The 19,509-nt window shown below is 43.1% G+C and overlaps 2 protein-coding genes across 4 annotated transcripts in view; one reads left to right on the top strand and one right to left on the bottom strand.

Moving 5' to 3' along the window:
* Positions 1 to 310: 310 nt before the first annotated feature.
* LOC126952701 (HLA class II histocompatibility antigen, DQ beta 1 chain) overlaps positions 311 to 19,509 on the top strand; it is a 90,823-nt gene continuing 71,624 nt past the window's right edge. Inside the window, exons 1-5 of one of the 3 annotated variants that reach the window (XM_050787529.1) lie at positions 314 to 505; positions 1,949 to 2,218; positions 4,740 to 5,021; positions 5,537 to 5,647; positions 6,768 to 7,156. In XM_050787529.1, the coding sequence (XP_050643486.1) occupies positions 397 to 505; positions 1,949 to 2,218; positions 4,740 to 5,021; positions 5,537 to 5,647; positions 6,768 to 6,781 (786 nt within the window). In that variant the 5' untranslated portion in view covers positions 314 to 396 and the 3' untranslated portion in view covers positions 6,782 to 7,156. Of the gene's footprint in view, positions 506 to 1,948; positions 2,219 to 4,739; positions 5,022 to 5,536; positions 6,320 to 6,767; positions 7,157 to 19,509 lie in introns of those variants that run through there. The other 2 variants (XR_007725008.1, XM_050787530.1) reach the window with 2 other exon arrangements.
* The window catches only part of LOC126952702 (HLA class II histocompatibility antigen, DQ alpha 1 chain), a 90,820-nt gene continuing 87,457 nt past the window's right edge, over positions 16,147 to 19,509 (bottom strand). The window contains exons 2-5 of the mRNA XM_050787532.1: positions 18,187 to 18,432; positions 17,495 to 17,776; positions 16,947 to 17,121; positions 16,147 to 16,781 (exon numbers count right to left, since the gene is read on the bottom strand). Of these exons, the coding sequence (XP_050643489.1) occupies positions 16,967 to 17,121; positions 17,495 to 17,776; positions 18,187 to 18,432 (683 nt within the window). The 3' untranslated portion in view covers positions 16,147 to 16,781; positions 16,947 to 16,966. The remainder of the gene's footprint in view (positions 16,782 to 16,946; positions 17,122 to 17,494; positions 17,777 to 18,186; positions 18,433 to 19,509) is intronic.

Genomic DNA, 19,509 nt, shown 5'->3' with positions numbered 1-19,509 from the left:
AATCCCAAGTATAAGAACAACCGGGTTTTAATCAATATTACAAAGATGTTTACTGTTGAATCGCATTTTTCTTTGGCTTCTTAAAATCCCTTAGGCATTCAATCTTCAGCTCTTCTATAATTCAGAGGAAAATTTCTCCTCAAATGTTCATCCAGAGCAGTTTGAAGGACTTCACAGTGTCAGGCACGGGATTGAGAACCTTCACACACACAAAAATGTCTGCCCGGAGACAGATGACGTCCTTCAGCTCCAGTGCTGATTGGTTCTTTTCCAAGGGACCATCCAATCCTACCACGCACGGAAACGTCCACAGATTTTTATTCTTTCTGCCAGGTACATCAGATCCATCAGGTTCGAGCTGTATTGACTACCACTACTTTTCCCTTCGTCTCAATTATGCCTCCGAAGAAGGCTTTGCGGATCCCCGGAGGCCTTTGGGGGACAACTGTGACCTTGATGCTGGCGATGCTGAGCACCCCAGTGGCTGAGGGCAGAGACTCTCCCGGTAAGTGCAGGACAGCGGCCACTCTGGGAACAGGCTCTCCTTGGGCTAGGGTAGAGGGATGGTGATTTTTAAGATCTCGGACACATGTTTTATCGACATTTCCTCTCTTTGGGGAAAGAGAACAATGTTGCATTCCCATTTATCTTTTAGTGATGAGGTGAGCACAGTCCAATACCCATTCTACAGGCTTAAGCCTGGAAGAGGAGGAGAGAGGAGAGGAAAGAGGAGACAAAGTGTACATTTACTACCAGTGATAGGACAAAGTGAGCACGGGGTTATTTTTGAAGATATGAATTCCTCCAAAGACACAGTAGGATTTGTCATTTCAGCGTGCCCCAAGACTTTGCCTGGACTAAATATTATGGGATCCTGCATTGGGAAATGTAAGGCAGCAATGGTGTCTGTAGTCTCCGTATTTGAGGAAAAGTTTTCTGTATTCCTGACCGACTGGAGCGTTTGTGGAGACAAAATCTTGGTACGGAGGGAAGCTGACTGGCTGACCACAGACAGGGAGTCTTCAGGTTTCACTGATTTATGGGCAAATGGTGACTTGAGTGGGATTCTGAGACCCGAGTTGGTGGTGGACTAAATTTAGCAGAAAGGAGGATGTAAAGAAGGGAAATAACATATATTGTGAAACCACTCATTTCAGACACAGAACAATACTTTACATAAATTCTCTGTCACTCCTTCTAACATCCTGTGTGTAGATATCATGATTTTCTTTTACACAATTATATTTGTGATATGGATATTATGTTACATAACCTGCCCGAGCTGGTGACTGCCACAGTTTAATTGGAATCTAGTTTATCAAATTCAAAAGTTTGTGCTCTTTCCATGAATAAATGTTTCTTTCTAGGACTCGGAGGTGTAGGTCCTTTCTAATACAGAAGTGAGTGACCCTCACACGGCACTCGGGAGGGTAAATCCGGGCATGGGAAGGAAGGTATTTTACGGAGGGACCAAGAGAATACGCGTATCAGAACGAGGACAGGCTTAATTTCTGGACCTGTCTCATCATTCCCTTGAACTCACAGGTTTATGTGGATAATTTTATCTCTGAGGTTTTCAGGAGCTCAGTGGAAAATGGGATTTCATGCAAGAGCGTCCTGATCCCTCTAAGTGCAAAGGTCCACGTAAAATCAGCCCGACTGCCTCTTCGCTGGGTTCACAGGCTCAGGCAGGGACAGGGCTTTCCGCCCTTTCCTGCCTGTAGGAAGGCGGATTCCCGAAGCCCCCAGAGAGGGCGGGCAGGGCTGGGCAGAGCCGGGCAGAGCCGCCGGGAGGATCCCGGGTCTGGAGCGCCAGGCACTGGCGAGCGGGAACTGGAGGTCGCGCCGTCCGTTCCACAGCTCCAGGCCAGGTCAGGGCGGCGGCTGCTGTGGCAGCCGGGCTGGGGCCGGGCTGGGGCCTGACTGACCGGCCGGTGATTCCCCGCAGAGGATTTCGTGTACCAGTTTAAGGCCATGTGCTACTTCACCAACGGGACGGAGCGCGTGCATTATGTGACCAGATACATCTATAACCGAGAGGAGTACGCGCGCTTCGACAGCGACGTGGGGAAGTACCTGCCGGTGACGCCTCTGGGGCCGCCTGACGCCGAGTATTGGAACAGCCAGAAGGACGTCCTGGAGAGCACCCGGGCGGAGTTGGACACGGTGTGCAGACACAACTACCAGTTGGAGCTCCGCACGATCTTGCAGCGGCGAGGTGAGCGTCGTCGCCCCTCTGCAAGGCCCACCCTTGGCAGGGGCCCCGAGTCTCTGCGCCGGGAGGGATGAAGGTGCACGGCCTCTGGAACCTAAGCCTTGTTCCTTCCACCCCAGGGAACAGGAGGCGGCAGTGGGAGTGCTGGAGGCTGGTGCATCGGAGGGGCAGGTACTTAGGGCAGAGCAGGGCAACAGGAAGAGTTGGTCAAGCTGCCTAGTTTCGTCCCAGCCTCCCCATTCGTGGGCCTCATCCTCTGCTCTGCACGTTCTTGCCTCGTGCCTTAGGCATTTGCCTCTTAGTGCCTTACCTTTGCTAAGCATTTCACTCTGCCCCCAATTTCCGCCCTCTTCCCCTGCCCACCCTCCCGGCTAGCACTGCCTCCCCCCATTAAGGTCCACGTGCGCAGCTCATGCAGCGGGAAGCTTCAGGCTTGACCTGGTGGACTTAGGGTTGCCCCACAACTGTGCGCAGGGCATCCCAGCAATTACGGTTGTGAAATAAGATATTTTGACTTTTGGCTTCAAATTATTATTCATCGTAATTCTGTTTTCTTAAATGGCTCTCATTCATGGCGGAGCTCTTTGCGGTGAGACTGTTTTAATCATTGGTTGCCTGGTACCTGACACATTGACTGGCATGTGGTATGAGCTCAATGATCTGTTAAATTAATGAATAAATGTACTCAGTTGCCAGTCCACTTACGTTCAAGAAAAAACAGAACCTTAAACAGAACCTTAAAAATGGACTTTTATTATTTTCTATCATTTTGCTTAATTCTTTAAAGTAAACTCTTATTGCCTTGAAACTTAACAGTTTGTGAATAAAAAATCTGAGGAAAAAAGTGTTTGCTAAAAATAAAAACAACACTTGAGTGATGTTTGTAAGGCAGTTTTAATTTCTTAGAATAGCTGAACAAATGTCACAATGCAAAGAGCAGAAATTTTGGAATAAATAGATTGAAGCCATTAAATTATTAGATAAAAATAGTTTCAGGTTGCTTTTGGCCTAGGTTCTCCCCTCCCCACATCACTATCCACTTAAGGAACAAACATTCTGAAAGTCAATTTTACCCATGCAGTGAGCACTTATTTCTAGACAGTTGCCTTATCAAATATCATCTATGTTGTCATTTAATCTCACAGTTGCCTGTGCATTAGAGATTAGCATCGCCACTTTATATATCCTAATATTAATACATGATAAGCACTTTAAGTAATTAGCCCACCATTACTAACCAAGACCTTAAGCCTCCCAAAGTACACAACATTCTTTATGTTCTTCACTACACATTTATAGAGTCAAAGGGACATAAAGCCTTGTTAAAGCCAGTTTTGACCAGAAGTAGCAATGAGTTGGTTCCTGTTTGATCTCCATGTTAATGGGACAAAATGATACTTTCAAGGCATTGAAAATTTATGATTAATCAATCCCTAGTCTGACTCCAGTGTTATCTATGCAGATTCACAAAACTTTTAGTTTACTTTATACTCCCTTGCCTTCTTTTGACTCACATCCTAATGCCAGCAAGTACTTATATTTTTGCTATTTCAGTTCTATTTCGACAAAATTTATTTTATCATCTTTTCTCATAAATTCATGCCCTCTATTTTTACTCCCAATCTGTGTAAGATGAACAAATCTTATAAGGCCACGTAGTTGACTGTGATTTCAGTTGGACTCCAGGAAGGTGAACCAAAGAAAAGTTCAAGTCCAAGCAGAAACTGTGGTTCCTTCCGGATGATGGCTCAAGAGTGCTGTTTAATTGGGGTGCAACCTGCTGACCCCAGCAAATCTCAACTATATTTATATGTTCACATTACAGGCTTATTAACCTAGGCAGACCTCTGAAAGGATCTCAGAATATTTTCTACAGGGGACATACACGATTATATCTGATTTCAGAACAAGAAAGTAATTCTCAATAGTAAGAGAATGGAGTAGGATAGGCAGCTAGTAATTAAACTCATTTGTGGGTTAAAAATAAATTACGGAAAAAAAGAAAATGAGAGAACATATTACTAAATAAAGAAAGCATACATTAAATATTTACTATAGTTTCACACTAAGAGAATAAAGGAAATGCAATAAAGTGGCCTGAAAAGTAAAGGATGAGATGTGTAAAGAGGCAGGGAAAAGTGTGTAATTTTTTTTACTATGAGCAGCAATCTGAGAAGATAAAGGAATTGAGTTATGGGCAAACATGATATTTGATCAGTGTTATTTGTTTTGAAGACCTGCCTACTTTTTTTCAAATATTACAGACTTTTGAAATAAGATTCTTTTTGTTTTTTGCTGTCTGTTACTAGATTGCACATTCTGTAAAGGCAGGCACCAGGGTCTGTTTATTTTTGGATTCTCAGTGATTGTCATATTTATATTTGTTGAATGAATCTTAATCTAAGACTTGGACTCCAGGTATCTTTCCACTCTGGTTCCAAAGAGGGACCCTTCCCCATGGTAGACGTGCTGTGTGGTCCCACATCTCACTCCTATGTCTTTTCCTGTCTGTTACTGCCCTCAGTGGAGCCCACAGTGACCATCTCCCCATCCAGGACAGAGGCCCTCAACCACCACAACCTGCTGGTCTGCTCGGTGACAGATTTCTATCCAGGCCAGATCAAAGTCCGGTGGTTTCGGAATGACCAGGAAGAGACAACCGGCGTTGTGTCCACTCCCCTTATTAGGAACGGTGACTGGACCTTCCAGATCCTAGTGATGCTGGAAATGACTCCCCAGCGTGGAGACGTCTACACCTGCCATGTGGAGCACCCCAGCCTCCAGAGACCCATCACTGTGGAGTGGCGTAAGGGGATATTGAGTTTCTGTTACTATGGGCCCCACGAGACAAAGGGCAGAGCTCCTTCTGACCCATCCCTTCCCATCTCTTATCCCTGATGTCACTACTGAGCTGGGAATCACAGGAGACTAGAGCACCTCTAGCTCCATGGCAAGTGCATCGGAAGAATCCTGATCTCATCACCTTTCCAGATGCTAGGGAAGTTACTCTATGTACTGTTGCTCTGGATCCCAGTCCTGATAGCTCAGAGGGACGGATTATTAGGGCTGGTGACTGGGATCTTAGGGTTTAAGGTTATGGATGAGTTCCTGAGGAGCGGAGCTCTGCTTCGCCATTCTCTCACCTACTCACTGTATCCAAGGATTATTGACTGGCCTTTCCCTCCCTTAGGAGTGGTCTGAAGGGAGAACTAGGTTCATTTGACGCCTTTACCTCCTGCATCTCAGACTAGACTTCACCTCCTCAGCAGGGATGCTATGGGGTATGGGGACAAACACTGACACTCAGGCTCTACTTCTTAGGGGCTCAGTCTGAATCTGCCCAGAGCAAGATGCTGAGTGGTGTTGGAGGCTTTGTGCTGGGACTGATCTTCCTTGGACTGGGCCTTATCATCCATCACAGGAGTCAGAAAGGTGAGAAACCCAAGGGGAAAAGGGAAAGATGGGCTGTGACCCAGACTCTCTGTTCAGAGAGGACTTGTCTCTAGATGTAGCTCTTTCCTCCTGACCCCGAGAGGAAGAAGGCTGGGCTGGAGGTGGGAGGAGACAGGACAAGATTGGAGGAGGCATTGGAATCTGATTTTACTGTTTGAAAGGCTGCCCTGTCACAGAGCTGACTGATAGAGCTTATTCCAGGGCGTCCTTACCGTTCATCATTGTCTCATTGGCTCCTTTCTAAAAGCTTCCTCCATGAAGAGGGTCAGAGCCTCGGCCTCCTTGCCTTCTAGTGACAATTTCCTTTGTTTTAGGGAATTTTAAATTAGGGTGCTTAAGGCCTTGAAGAACATGGGTGGGAAGAGGATATAACTCTAATTAAGTCACATGTGTCATTTTCCTTTGGGGTGAGAGAGTAGATGTTTGTGTAGTGAGAACTTTCTCTGCATAACTTCCTTTTGTAGGACCTCAAGGGCCTCCACCAGCAGTTAATATTTCAGCTGTGATCCAGTGTGGGGAGGGCCCAGGTGTAAGAGGGAAGAGTATGAGCTGAGTGTACCTGACCGCAGTGGTCTCTGTTCATGGTATATTTGCTGCGATGAGGATCAAGACTTAGGGGCGAAGTTTGCCAGTTTCTAGGAATCTCCAGAGGTTGTTCCCCAGAACGAAACTTGAACTTTGGTGGTATCTTCTTGTGAAATGTGGAGCCAGAACCACAGCTTAAATGTTAGACACTACGATGATGCTCACTTTGTGCCATGTTTTTGTGGCTACTGCCTGTAGGCATTTTCCAGTGACTGAAAGAGGCTGCTAGTGGTAGGGATGAGGTATCAACCAATTTCCTAAAAAGATTGAACCCTTCATATTCCCCAGAAGAATAGCAGCTTTTCCCCCACCTCCCACACATCTGCATCGAGCTGAAGTTCTGTGTCCTCATGAACTGATTTCACCTTTGCACAGATGTTGGGGGAGGTGATGACAGTACACCCTGGTCCTCAGCTTTCTCTGTCTGAAGCTGCAGGGGGCCCCTGAGGGGTGGGGGAGATGGCAGGCCCACCAGCGTGCCCTGTGCTGATCATCCCTCTTCTCTCTTCTCCAGGGCTCCTGCACTGACTCCTGAGACTATTTTAACTGGGATTGGTTATCACTCTTCTGTAATGCCTGCTTGTCCCTGCCCAGAATTCCCTGTGTCAACCTGTCCCCCTGAGATCAGAGTCCTACAGTGGCTGTCACGCAGCCACCAAGTCATCTCCTTTCATCCCCACCCCAAGGCACTGACTGTGACTCTGCTTCCTGCACTAACCCGGAGCCTCTGCCTATGTATGACCAGCTGCGCCTACTCAGGCCCCAAGGGGTTTCTGTTTCTATTCTCTCCTCAGACTGCTCAAGAGAAGCACATGAAAACCGTTACCTGACTTTTTTACATAATTAAACATGATCCTGAGTTATCTGTATTGTGAACTTCCTTAATTGAACAGAGGCAGGAAATCACTGCAGAATGAAGGAATGTACCTTGAGGTGACCCAGCCTACCTGTGGCCAGAAGGAGGATTGTACCTTGAAAAGACACTGAAAGAATATGGGGTGCAAAGTCAGGGTGGGCAGAGGAGGTAGAAAATCAACTCAGTTGTCACATCATTCATGGTTCTTTCATATTGATGTTCAGTGCGGTGGCCTGAGAATATCCCAGCCTCTCTTCTGGTTGGTGAGTGCTGTGTAAGTAAGCATGGTGGAATTGTTTGGGGACAGATATAGTGACCCTGGGTCACTGGTGTTTCAAACATTCTGGCAAGTCACATCAATCAATAGTAATTTTTACTTTTAAGGAAGCATAACCAGATATAAAAGTACTGTTTTTGATTCTAAATGACAGAAACCCAAATATGTTTTTTTCATGGTACAAAGGAAGCCTAGAGTCAAGCTGATTTCAGAAGTGACTAGTTCCAGATACACAATGAGATCTTCACCTGTCTCTCTCTGTTATCTCTATCTGTGAATCTGTCTCTCTTTCTCTGTGCCCCTTTGTCCCTGTATAGTTCTTTCTGCGTGTCTCTCTGCATCTCTGTGTGCCCCCTTGTTGTGTCTTTCACTACATTGTTGCTTTTCTATTTTTCTAATCCATTGTCACTATTTATCTGCAATTTTTCTATCTCCGTGTTTCTTTTTGCATCTATTTTTCTGCATTTCTCTTCCTTATCACTTCACATCTTATCTCATCTCTCTCTCTTGCTCTGTGTGCGTGTGTCTGTCTGTGTCTGTTGTATATGTTTCTAGAATGTCTACCAGAGTTTTAACAACTGTAGGAAAGATTCTGATTGGCCAAGCCTGGGTAACATGCACACCTCTCACACACACCATCCTGTGCACGGGATGCTAACAGCCAGCATGCTCATCCCTCTTATTAGGAGGGAGGACTGGATTTTCCAGATCCTTGCAGTCCTGGAAATGACTTCCAGTGTGCAGATGTCTACACCAGCCATATGGAGCACCTCAGCCTCCGGAGCCTTCTCACAGTGGAGGGGTGTAAGGGACAGTTTGTTTCTTGTGGAGCCCACAGGACAAATGGCAGAGCTCCCTCTGGTTCTAGGGTCCCTTGTTGGGGGTACCTGTTCACAGTCATTCCACTCCTTGTCTGAGCTCCCTTTGTCATTTACGTAGTAACTTGTTGATTCCTGATGACACTCTTTTCCTGGTTACGAGGCAGGTCACTACACACTGTGGTCCCTTTGATGTGGGCCCAGCCTTGAAGCTGGTCTACATCTCAGTCTCTGAGTTTCATCATGAAGACAAAGTTAGAGCTTCTACGAGGTTATGGAAGGCCATGACTCTGAAAGCAGACATCCCATCTTCCTTTCTCCCTCACCCACACATTGGGCCTGAGAAGTCTTTGGCAGGCCTTCCTTCGTATGGATGAGGTCAGAGTGGAGAACTAGGTCTCCTTGGGACCTTCATCTCCTGTACTCCAGGCTGTCATGCAAGTCCTCAGACAGGGACACTGGCACACAAAGAGGCACCGACACTTGAGATTCTGCTCCCCAGGATTATAGTCTGAATTTTCCCCAAGCAAAATGCTGAAGGGAGTCAAGTTTTGTGCCGATTTTGTCCTCTTCCTCAGAGTGTGCATTGTCATTCACCATGGGGATTAAAAGGGAGTGATGCCTTTGGGGAAATGGGGAAGGCATGTGCTGGGTTGTCCAGGGTGTCCTCAGCTTCTATGTGTAGCTCCTTGCTTTTGATCCTGCAAAGGGAAAAGGCAGGGCTGGGGTTTGAACCAGACTCACAGTTTAGGGAGAAATCGAGATCTGAGTTTTTTAGTTGAAGCATAAGCACTATAATCAGGATGGGTGGTAGATTATATTCTAGGACCTTCTTTCAGTTCAGCATTGTCACACTGAGCACAAGCTGGAAGATTCTTTATTAATGAGAGGGTCAAAATCTTCTTCTCTTTCTTCCATTGACAGTTTCATAGAAACATCTTTTTTTGCACCCAGATTTCATTGGGTAGTATAATATTTAACGGATAATTTAATTAAAAGGACAAGTACATCCTGTATAAATAAGTTTGCTAACACAAAGAACTGAGTCTTAGCATATAACTTGGAGGAAAGTGTGTAGGTGTTCTAGAGAACAATCTACCAATCTTGAACATTTTTCCTTACCTTATAGATAATAACAGTGTATCTTTTGGAGACAGTGGTGCTCACCAGTATTCCAAAGCTCCTGTACATTTCCCAGTCTTTTCTGCTGTTAGGTTGGGGTCATTTGACTAACAGTGGCCAATAGAACTTGCAAGTAGGTGCATGATGGTGTATGAGATGCTGGAAACTCCATAACCTGAGTCACTTGAATAACTGTGGAATTAAGTCTCCTTATTGAGTGAAGTCACTGAGATCTACTTTTTACTGTGGGTTAAGATCTTATTGCAACATAACCTTGCCCTTCCTGATTATCATGAAATGTTTAACTTAAGGAAGAGAGTTCTTAAGTTAATAGAGTGAATCAGTTGAGTTAATGGAAGTTAAGAGATGATTTTTTTTAAAACAAGTTAAAAAAATTAGAAAACAGAAAACTCTATTTGAACAAGAAAAAGTCAATGTTACACTTCAAAAGAATTTTAAATTCATTAATTATTTTTAATTGACAAATAACTGTATTTACAGGGTACTACATGACTTTTTGATACATGTGTTAAACCAAGCTAATTAACATATCCATCACTTCACTTTTTTGTGTGTTATGAATATTCACAGTCTACTCTCTCAGCAATTTTCAAATACACAATACAGTTGGCCCTCTCTATCTGTGGGTTCCACATCCTCTGATTCATTCAACTGTGGATTGAAAATATATAGAAAAATATGAAATATAACAATAAAAATAATTCCAGTTCAAAAATAATACAGTGTAACAACCATTTACATAGTATTTACATTGCATTGGGTATTATAAGTAATCTAGAGATGACTTAAAGTATATGGGAGGATAGGCTTAGGTTATATGCAAAAACTAAGCCATTTTTTAAGAAGAGACTTGGGCATTCTCAGATTTTGGTATACAGGGAGGGTCCTGGAACCAATTTCTCATGGATGCCGAGGGACAACTCTACATTATTATTAACCATAGTCACCATGCTGTACAATTGATCTCCAGTACTTATTCCTCCTGCCTAACTGAAACTGTACTTTTTTTCTGAGACAGGGTCTAGTTCTGGCTGGAGTGCAGTAGTGCGATCACAGTTCACTGCAGCTTTGACTTCCCTGGCTCAGTCTATCCTCCCACCTCAGTCTCTGGAGTAGCTGGGACTACTGGCATGTGCCATCATGCGTGGCTAATTTTTGTATTTTTTGTAAAGACAGAGTTTCACCATGCTGCCCAGCTGGTCTTGAACTCCTGGGCTCAACCAATCCACCTGCCTCAGCTTCCCAAAGTGGTGGGATTACAGGTATAAGCCACCACACCCTGCCCTTCTTTGTACCTTTTGACCAAGGTCTTCTCATTCCTCCTTGTTCCCCTCCCTACTACCTCCACTCCCATTTGCTGTGATTTTGACTTTTTTAGATTTCACATGCAAGTGAGGTCATGCAGTATTTTTCTTTCTGTGCCTGGCTTGTTTCACTTAACATAATGTCCCCCAGATTCATTCATGTTGTAAATAATGTAAAAGATTTCCTTCTTTTACAAGGCTGAATAGTATTCCATTACATATATAGACCATAGTTTCTTTTCCACTCATCTGTTGATGGACACTTAGGTTGATTCCATCTCTTGGCCATTGTGAGTAGTGCTGCAATGAATGTGGGAGGGCAGATAGCTCTTTGATACATTGATTTCATTTTCTTGTAGATGTACCCAGGAGTGGACTTGCTGGATCATGTGGTATTTCTATCTTAAATTTTTAAATAGATGATGAATTTTAAAAAACATTTCTTTGGGCCAGGTGCTCTGGGTGCGGTAGCTCACGCCTATAATCCCAGCACTTTGAGGGGCCAAGGCGGGCGGATCACAAGGTCAGGAGTACAAGACCAGCCTGGCCAAGATGGTGAAACTCTGTGTCTACTACAAATACAAAAATTAAACAGGCACAGTGGCATGTGCCTGTAGTCCCAGCTACTCGGAAGGCTGAGACGGGAGAATCACTTGAACCCGGGAGGCAGAGGTTGCAGTGAGCTGAGACCAGGCCATTACACTCTAGCCTGGATGACAGAGTGAGACTCCATCTCAAAACACACACGCGCGTGCACACGCGCGCACACACACACTTGTTTGTTTTCTTCCACATGAATATATATGCATTCCCAGAAACTAGACACCGTTTCTGTTGTGGATGCTATTCTGTTCTACCTAAACTCCCACTTTTGGGACTGAAGGATTTGTTCTCTCATTGCTGGGAATGTTGCTGGCTGACTGCCCTCAGCTGTCAGTCATCCCCCGGAATTCCCTTAGGTGATGAAAGCTGCCTCATCGAATTTTACTTCACTTCCCAGGAAGAACCCACCTATAATGACTGGTCAGTATTGGGGTATAAAGGTCCTAAACCTTTTCCCTAATTTGGGCCAACTCTAAAGGGCTCTTACAGCTTCAGAACTCCCTGGGGATTAGTCTGAAGACTTTTTGTGACTGAATGATAGTCCAATTTCTAAAACCCTGCTTTAATTCAGGAATCATCATACATAATTTTTTTTTTTTTTTTTGAGACAGAATTTCACTCTTGTTGCCCAATCTCACTCTGTGAACTAGGCTGGAGTGCAGTGGCACAATCTCAGCTCACTGCAACCTCTACCTCTCAGGTTCCAGCGATTCTCCTGCCTCAGCCTCCCAAGTAGCTGGGATTATAGGCAACCACCACCATGACCAGCTATTTTTTTGTATTTTTAGTAAAGACAAGGTTTCACCATGTTGGCCAGGCTGGTCTCAAACTCCTGACCTCGGGCGATCCACCCACCTGGGATTACAGGCGTGAGTCACTGCACCTGGCCAAGTACCATATTTTAACAGCCCAGCTTTAACAATGCTTAATTCATGGACAATTTTGTAAACCCACCCAATCAATCATACTTGCACACTGGGTTATTTTGAAGATACTTTCAGATATCATATTTCATTCATAATTATTTTATTATGGAAATCTAAAGCATAATGACTTTTTAGAAACATAACAGCAATGCCATTACCACACTAAAATTAGAGAATACCTTAATACGGTCAATTTTTAATAAGGTATTATTATTAAATTCTTAATAAGGTATTAAGAATACCTTAATACAGTCACTACAATACCTTAATAGTGTCAATTTTTCTGATTGCCTCATATAAATTTGGTTCATATATTTCTTCAGTCTTTTAAAAATGTATAGCTTCTCTTCTCTGCCTGTCTCTCTCTCTCTTTGAATTGTTGCTGAAGAAATGGAGTTGTTTATCTAGTAGAAGTTCCCATATTCTGGATCTTGTTGGTTGTATCCCTGTGGTGTCATTCGCTGTGGGATTTGTTAGTTGGACTCCAGAAAATAACAGTAACACCAATTGTTAACACCTGTTGACTACTTACTATGTGCCAGTCTGTGCATGAAGTGCTTCATTTGTAACAAAATGTTTAATTCTTCAAATCCCTGGTTTGTAGGTGATAAATATAAGCCTGAAATATTTCATGTAATTTTTAGAATTTTGTAAATTTTATTTATTTATTTTTAGAGATGGAGTCTTGCTCTGTTGCCTAGGCTGGGGTGAGCGCAGTGGCACAATCGTAGCCCACTGAAGCCTTGAACTCCTGGGCTCAAGCATTCCTCTCACATCAGCCTCCAGAGTAGCTGGGACAGGAGCACCACCATGAGCTTATTTATTTATTTATTTATTTATTTTTGAGACAGAGTTTTGCTCTTGTCCAGGCTGGAGTGTAATGGCGCGATCTCCGCTCACTGCATCCTCTGCCTCCTGGGTTCAAGTGATTCTCCTGCCTCAGCCTCCCTAGTAGCTGGGATTACAGGCATGCACCACCATGCCTGGCTATTTTTTTTTTTTTTGTATTTTCAGTAGAGTCAGGGTTTCTCCATGTTGGTCAGGCTGGTCTCGAACTCCCAACCTCAGGTGATCCACCTGCCTCAGCCTCCCAAAGTGCTGGGATTACAGGCGTGAGCCACCACACTGGGCCAACTAATTTATTTTTATGTTGTGGAGATGGGGTCTTGCTTTGTTGCCCAGGCAGCTGTTGAACTCCTGGCTTCAAGCAATTTTCCCCCACTGGCCTCCGAAGTGCTAAGATCACAGGCACGAGCCTCTGTGATCCACTAATTTTGTAAATTTTAAATAGTGTGATATTAAATATTAATGAAGTCATACTTTATGTATGTAATCTGAAATAGTTCAAATAACTCAAATAATTTTTTCAGAATCGCATGATTTAAAATCATGCAGGTGGATCTATAACCCTATTTATAGTAATGTCAATAAAGACCCTACTTTTTTAGCTGATAAAAAGAAATATTGACTCTTATTTTTTAGAATTAGTTTTAATTCTGCTATTTTAACATTACATAAACATTTTTGAATACATACTTTTAATAAAAAGCAACTATCATTTTATTAAAAGCTTTCCACAATACTTCTTAAGGAAGAAACCTGAGTTGGGCAGCATTTGTAGATTTCTGCACGACTGTGACCATTATGCCATTCAGTATAACTGTTATATTACACACACACATACGCATTCACATGCACACCAGTGCACACAACTCCAAAACACTTGGTTCTTGCCTCATAAATCATGGAAATTTATGTGAAATTTATTTGAAACCCTATTGCTAAAAATTTCTTAGCACATTTGTGCATTTTAATGTGACTGTTTTTCATACTAAAATTTTTATTTTATATATTTGAGATCATAATTAGTTTTCTTTTCCTTTTTAAAAATAGACTTTATTTTGAAGCAGTTGTAGGTTCACAGAAAAACTGAGCAGAAGGTACAGAGATACCCCAGAGGTTCCCAAACCCCCAGCCATGGACCAGTACCAGTTGGTGGCCTGTTAGAAACAGCCACGCAGTGGGTGAGCCAGCATTACCAACGGAGCCCCGCCTTCCACCAGATCAGTGGTGGCATTAAATTCTCATAGGAGCGCGAATCCTATTGTTAACTGTGCATGCAAGATATCTAAGTTGCATGTTCATTTTGAGAATCTAACTAATGCTTGTTGGTCTGAAGTGGAACAGTTCCACAGTTTCATCCCCAAATCATACCCACATTCCCCCCACGATCTGTGGAAAAATTGTCTTCCATAAAACTGATTCTTGGTGCCAAAAAGGCTGGGGACTGCTGCCAGATACACTCTGCTCCCACACATGCATAGCCTCCCCCATTAGCAACATTTCCCACCAGAGTGGTACATTTGCTGTAATTTATGAACTTACATTGGCACATCATTGTCACCCAAAGTCCATAGTTTACATTAAGTCTCACTCTTGGTGTTGTACATTCTGTGGATTTGGGCAAATGCATAACGGCATTTTTCACCATTGTGGTATCAAATAGGGTAGTTTCATTGCCCTAAAAATCCTCTGTGCTCTGTGATGAACATTTTCATGATCATTACTGGTTCACACTCCCTGTGCTTACTGATTCCCAGTCTGCATTTTTAATCATTTTCTCCTTGAACTTTCTTCTCCTTCCCAAAGTAATCATGCATAAACATCTGTTGCATATGAAATACCTTTGAATAAACACTTATGGGCTGTAAGGAGGGAATATATCCCTTCTTAGAGAGTTGAAAACCAAAGTCAAATATTACAATTTCTCGTCCTAAGAGTTATCTTAGCAATCGATCTCAGCCTCTCTCATTCTGGAGAAGAACAAATATCCTCCAATGATCATATGAAAAGAAATTCACCCATAGCTCAACATTTGAATCTCCTAAATCATTAAGGGGCTGAGAAAAACAAAAGTACTTTTCATATAATGTGATCCATTCTTTTAAATAAATTAATTATAAATACAACCACAATGTTTTCCTGTGTATTTATGTACTATGTGTAAGGCACTGACTATATATCAAGATTATTCAAATTCAATCAATAACTCTGCAAGGAAATTATTATTACTCCTACATTGTGGATGAGAAAAATAAGATAAAAAATGTTAGACACTTTACTCATTTATAAAGTTTAAAATACTAGCTTCAAAGTACTGAGTCCTGGATTTGGATTTAGTGTTCTTGGCACCAAACTATATTGTATCAATTACTGCGTTAATGTTTTGTCTTTTTTTTCCAATTAAAATTTAAACTCACTGATGCAGGCATCATGGATAGAAATACCTTCACAGATTTCATAGCTGTTTAGAGCCATGAGGTCACTGCTGACCCATTTCCTCTGGGAGAGTTTCTGCCAGGAAATGGCGAATCCAGTGGAGGACACAGCACCCACAGCTGCTGCTACATTGTCTCAACCGTGTTGTTCCTCCTAGGGTTTGTCTCATAAGCTCATGCTTTCCTTAGCCAGGAGGGATGAGGGGAAAGGGCTGAGGATTTCTGAAGATATTGGCATTTTTTTTTTCCTAGAAACATCCTGCAGCCATATTCACTATACTGTCTCCTTCATGCCAGGGTGGCACAGGGAAAGCTACGTGGTTATCTAGGAAAGCTTCATTCAGGAGGTGAGGCAGACTGCGCCTCTATTCTAGGGCTCCTAGATATGTCTGCGGCTTCTACTCCCATCCCTTTCCCCATTGTCACTAACCCTATGTGAGGAATAAGTATTTGTTTCTTTTCAGACACCCACATTACTGTCTTATTCTAATGTTTTTCTGACTTCCATTTCTTTTCCTCCCCAAGGAATTTTTATTCCCTTAAGGTGAGGAGGGGAGAGGAATGCTTCTACTGTTATCATTCTTCACAAATTTAAAGTTTTGAGAATAAATTTTCACTATTGATATTTTTGAGATTCAAAGTTTGTTTATCCTAACCCATTTCTCTGTCATACTTTTAAAAGTCATACTGAAATTAGTACAAACTTACTTCTTTATTTTAAAATTTTTGCTATAATATTTCTGAGCCAAAGGCAGACGGTATCCATTAACTTCATTGTTGCCTCAATTGAGGGATGGGTGGCAGTGCCAAGGGTGGGAACACAGGGAAGAAAGAAATATTAATGTCAGCTAAGAAATCAACATATTATCAGGCTGTACTGTACTTGGTTGCTTCTGTGTTACTGGACATGACAAATAATCTGGGAAATGACATTAAATTGGCTTGAAAAATAAGAGTCTCCCAATTCTCAGCCACAGTTTCAGTCAGCCCTGGATGAAAGATGGAAAAATTTGACATAGGTCTCATAAAGGGAGTTTGTTGCTTCCATGGAGATTATAGATGGAGGTTACTGAGGAATTAGGTAGCTGAGTGGCTTACCTCAGGCATCTCTTAGTAGGTAACACTTGAGAAAAAAAATCAGGAAGTCAGGGAAAGAATTCAAAGGCATTTGTAAGCTCTGAGCAGATATAGCAATTTAAGTTCCACAGAAGAGGTGAGAGGAGAAACATTTGGAGGAGAAAAGAGATGTGATAAATCGGGCCAGAAAATAGTGCTACGTCATGTAGCAAGTCCACTCTTCTGCTCCTGTAGATGGCGATGCACCTGCAACAGGACAGACATGAGATTGATGGGTCCTAGGCCACTCCTATGTCATCATGATGCCACTTCCCAATTCCCCTACAACTTTCAACCATTCATGTCCACAGCCTCCTCCCACTTTCCTTCCTCTCATACTGCGGCTTCAGCTCTAACCAATCTCAATCTTACCTTCCCTTCCAGGGTGGGATTCACAAGGGCCCTTGGTGTCTGGAAGCACCAACTGAACGCAGGCCTCGGATGATCAAGACGGTCCCCACCACAATGCCCACGAGGCCCGCAGACAACCCCAGGGCGCAGACCACAGTCTCTGTGAGCTCTGACATGGGCACTGGAATCTCCGGCTCTGCGGAAGTGAAATTGTTGAGGTGAGAAAGCAGAGTGTGCTCATGTGCATGTGTGTGGGATGGGATGGGGTGGAGGGTTGGCTCTGCAAAGACTCAAGGTCCCCGGTTTAGGGAGGAGAGTGAAGTCTATCATTAGAAAACCATGAAGTGGCAGGCCTGCTCCCATCCTGTAGAGTGTACTTTCATTTTCAATAAATCTCTGCTTTTTTGCTTTATTCTTTCAAAAAAAAAAAAAAAAAAAAAAAAACCAGAGAGAGAGAAAAGAAACCCATGAAGTGTGGAAAACAAGTTTTGGGATAAAAGAGTAAAAGGCAGGAAGTTCTGAACTTGACAGACAAGAAAGCATCAAAAAATGGTGGAACTCATCCTTACCCCAGTGTTTCAGAAGAGGCTCATCCAGGCCCCAGTGCTCCACCCTGCAGTCATAAATCTCATCAGCAGAAGGGAGGAAGGTGAGGTAACTGATCTTGAAGAAGGAATGATCACTCTTGGAGAGGAAGCTGGTCTCAGAAACCCCTTCTGTGACTGAGTGCCCATTGCTCAACCATGTGATGTTCACCACAGGAGGAAAGATGTTGTCCACAAGACAGATGAGGGTGTTGGGCTGACCCAGTGTCACGGGAGACTTGGAAAACACTGTGACCTCGGGAACCTCTGTGGTGAGGAAACAGCACCGATGTGAAGTGTGAATAGCTCTGCCCTGAGCTTCTGCATTACATCCTGGAAGAGCCCTCCTACCAGCATTTCACCACCTGATAGTCAAAGAGGCCTTATTTACCTTCTGCTTGGGAGCAACGACACATTGCCTCTGCTTTATTCCTATGCCCTTCTCTCTGTGGGCATGTTTAATAAAATAGGAGGTTGATGAGACCTCTCCTAGAAGGATTTAATGAATGGATAATGGAAAGATCCTTGTATTACATGGGAATATGTGATTTTAGAGATGGGAGACAATGACATTTCAGCAATTACTATGAGAAGATCTGGGGATCTCTTGGAAAGAAAATAATGAAACTTGGTATGAAGGGATAGATGGAGTAAGAGGCAGAATGGTGGACACATACCATTGGTAGCAGCGGTAGAGTTGGAGCGTTTAATCAGGATGTTCAAGTTATGTGTTAGCACAGCGATGTTTCTCAATGCAAATTGCGGGTCAAAACCATATCGGTAGGGAATAGGCAACCGCCAGACAGTCTCCTTCCTCCCCAGGTCCACGTAGAACTGCTCGTCTCCATCAAATTCATGGGAGTACTGGCCAGAGGGACCGTAAGACTGGTACACGTTTACACCGTAAGAGGCAACGTGGTCAGCTGATGAGTGAAGATGACAAGCAGGAAGGTGGAGAACAGGGGAAGAAAGAACCTTAATACACAAAATGATGGAAGAAACTGACTTTCAAATATTATGGGCTTCATCTTTGGCACAGTCTGTGGACATTTCCAGCCCCTGCTTCCTCCCCTCTTCGTGTTGGTAGTTGTCCAGTTAAAAGTGCGCTTTCTTTCCCACTCTAGTGTGCGCTACACAAGGGCAGAATATTGCATGTCCAATTTTTACTATTTCCTGAGTGCCTGGCACATCATGGACTTGTTATTAAATAATATAAATGAACAAAAGAAGGAATGAATTAGTTATCATAGTATTTAGCTTTCTTAGTCATAGATTAGGTTTACTTCTCTCTGCTTCCTAAGATTTATCTTTCACTTAATTCTTTCATGAGTTAATTACAAATTGAGTATACTTCCTTTCCTCTCAGGACTGGCTCAGAACAGGACACTCTACACAGAGATCTTTCTTTTTTTAAAAAAGGAAAAGCATGCAGGATCTTATTAATTTAAAATAATTTCTGCTAACAATTGTAGGGTATAAGAAAGAGTATAACAAGATTGGTAATAACGTTACAAAATATATAATAAATAAACAATGCTTCCTTCTAAGGTCTCTGTTTTGTTAATAGTAATGGTCCTTAGAGGAGAGCAACTGATTTCTTCTGAAATGAAAAGTGGAAGCTCTACTGGTTTTTGTACTTCTGTAATTTACCCCCACCTTTTTTGTTTTCCTCTGAAGGAGGTTACTAAATGTCTACAGCGTTCTGACTCAACACTTATATTCACTTGAGGACTCAGGTAAATTAAACCCTTTTTCCTCTAACGGGCAGTGAACTTGTCTGAGGATGACAGAGCAGAATGGCAACCGTGCAGTATGACTCCAGCCAAAGGAGCCGAACTGGACATGCTTGTCAAGACACGTGTATCTTTCCTTTTTACCGTCGTATCTTTCCTTCCTTCCCCACTTTCTGAGCATCCACAAGTGTCAGACATAGCAGTGGATGTGTAAAACACCAATCAGGCATGGTCTACCATTAAGGAATAAACTGAACAGTGGAAGAG

The sequence above is a fragment of the Macaca thibetana genome, chromosome 4, assembly GCF_024542745.1.
Source record: "Macaca thibetana thibetana isolate TM-01 chromosome 4, ASM2454274v1, whole genome shotgun sequence".
In the NCBI taxonomy this organism is placed as follows: Eukaryota; Metazoa; Chordata; class Mammalia; order Primates; family Cercopithecidae; genus Macaca; species Macaca thibetana.
Note: the sequence above shows the minus strand (reverse complement) of the source record. Positions and strands in the feature narration are given on the sequence as shown.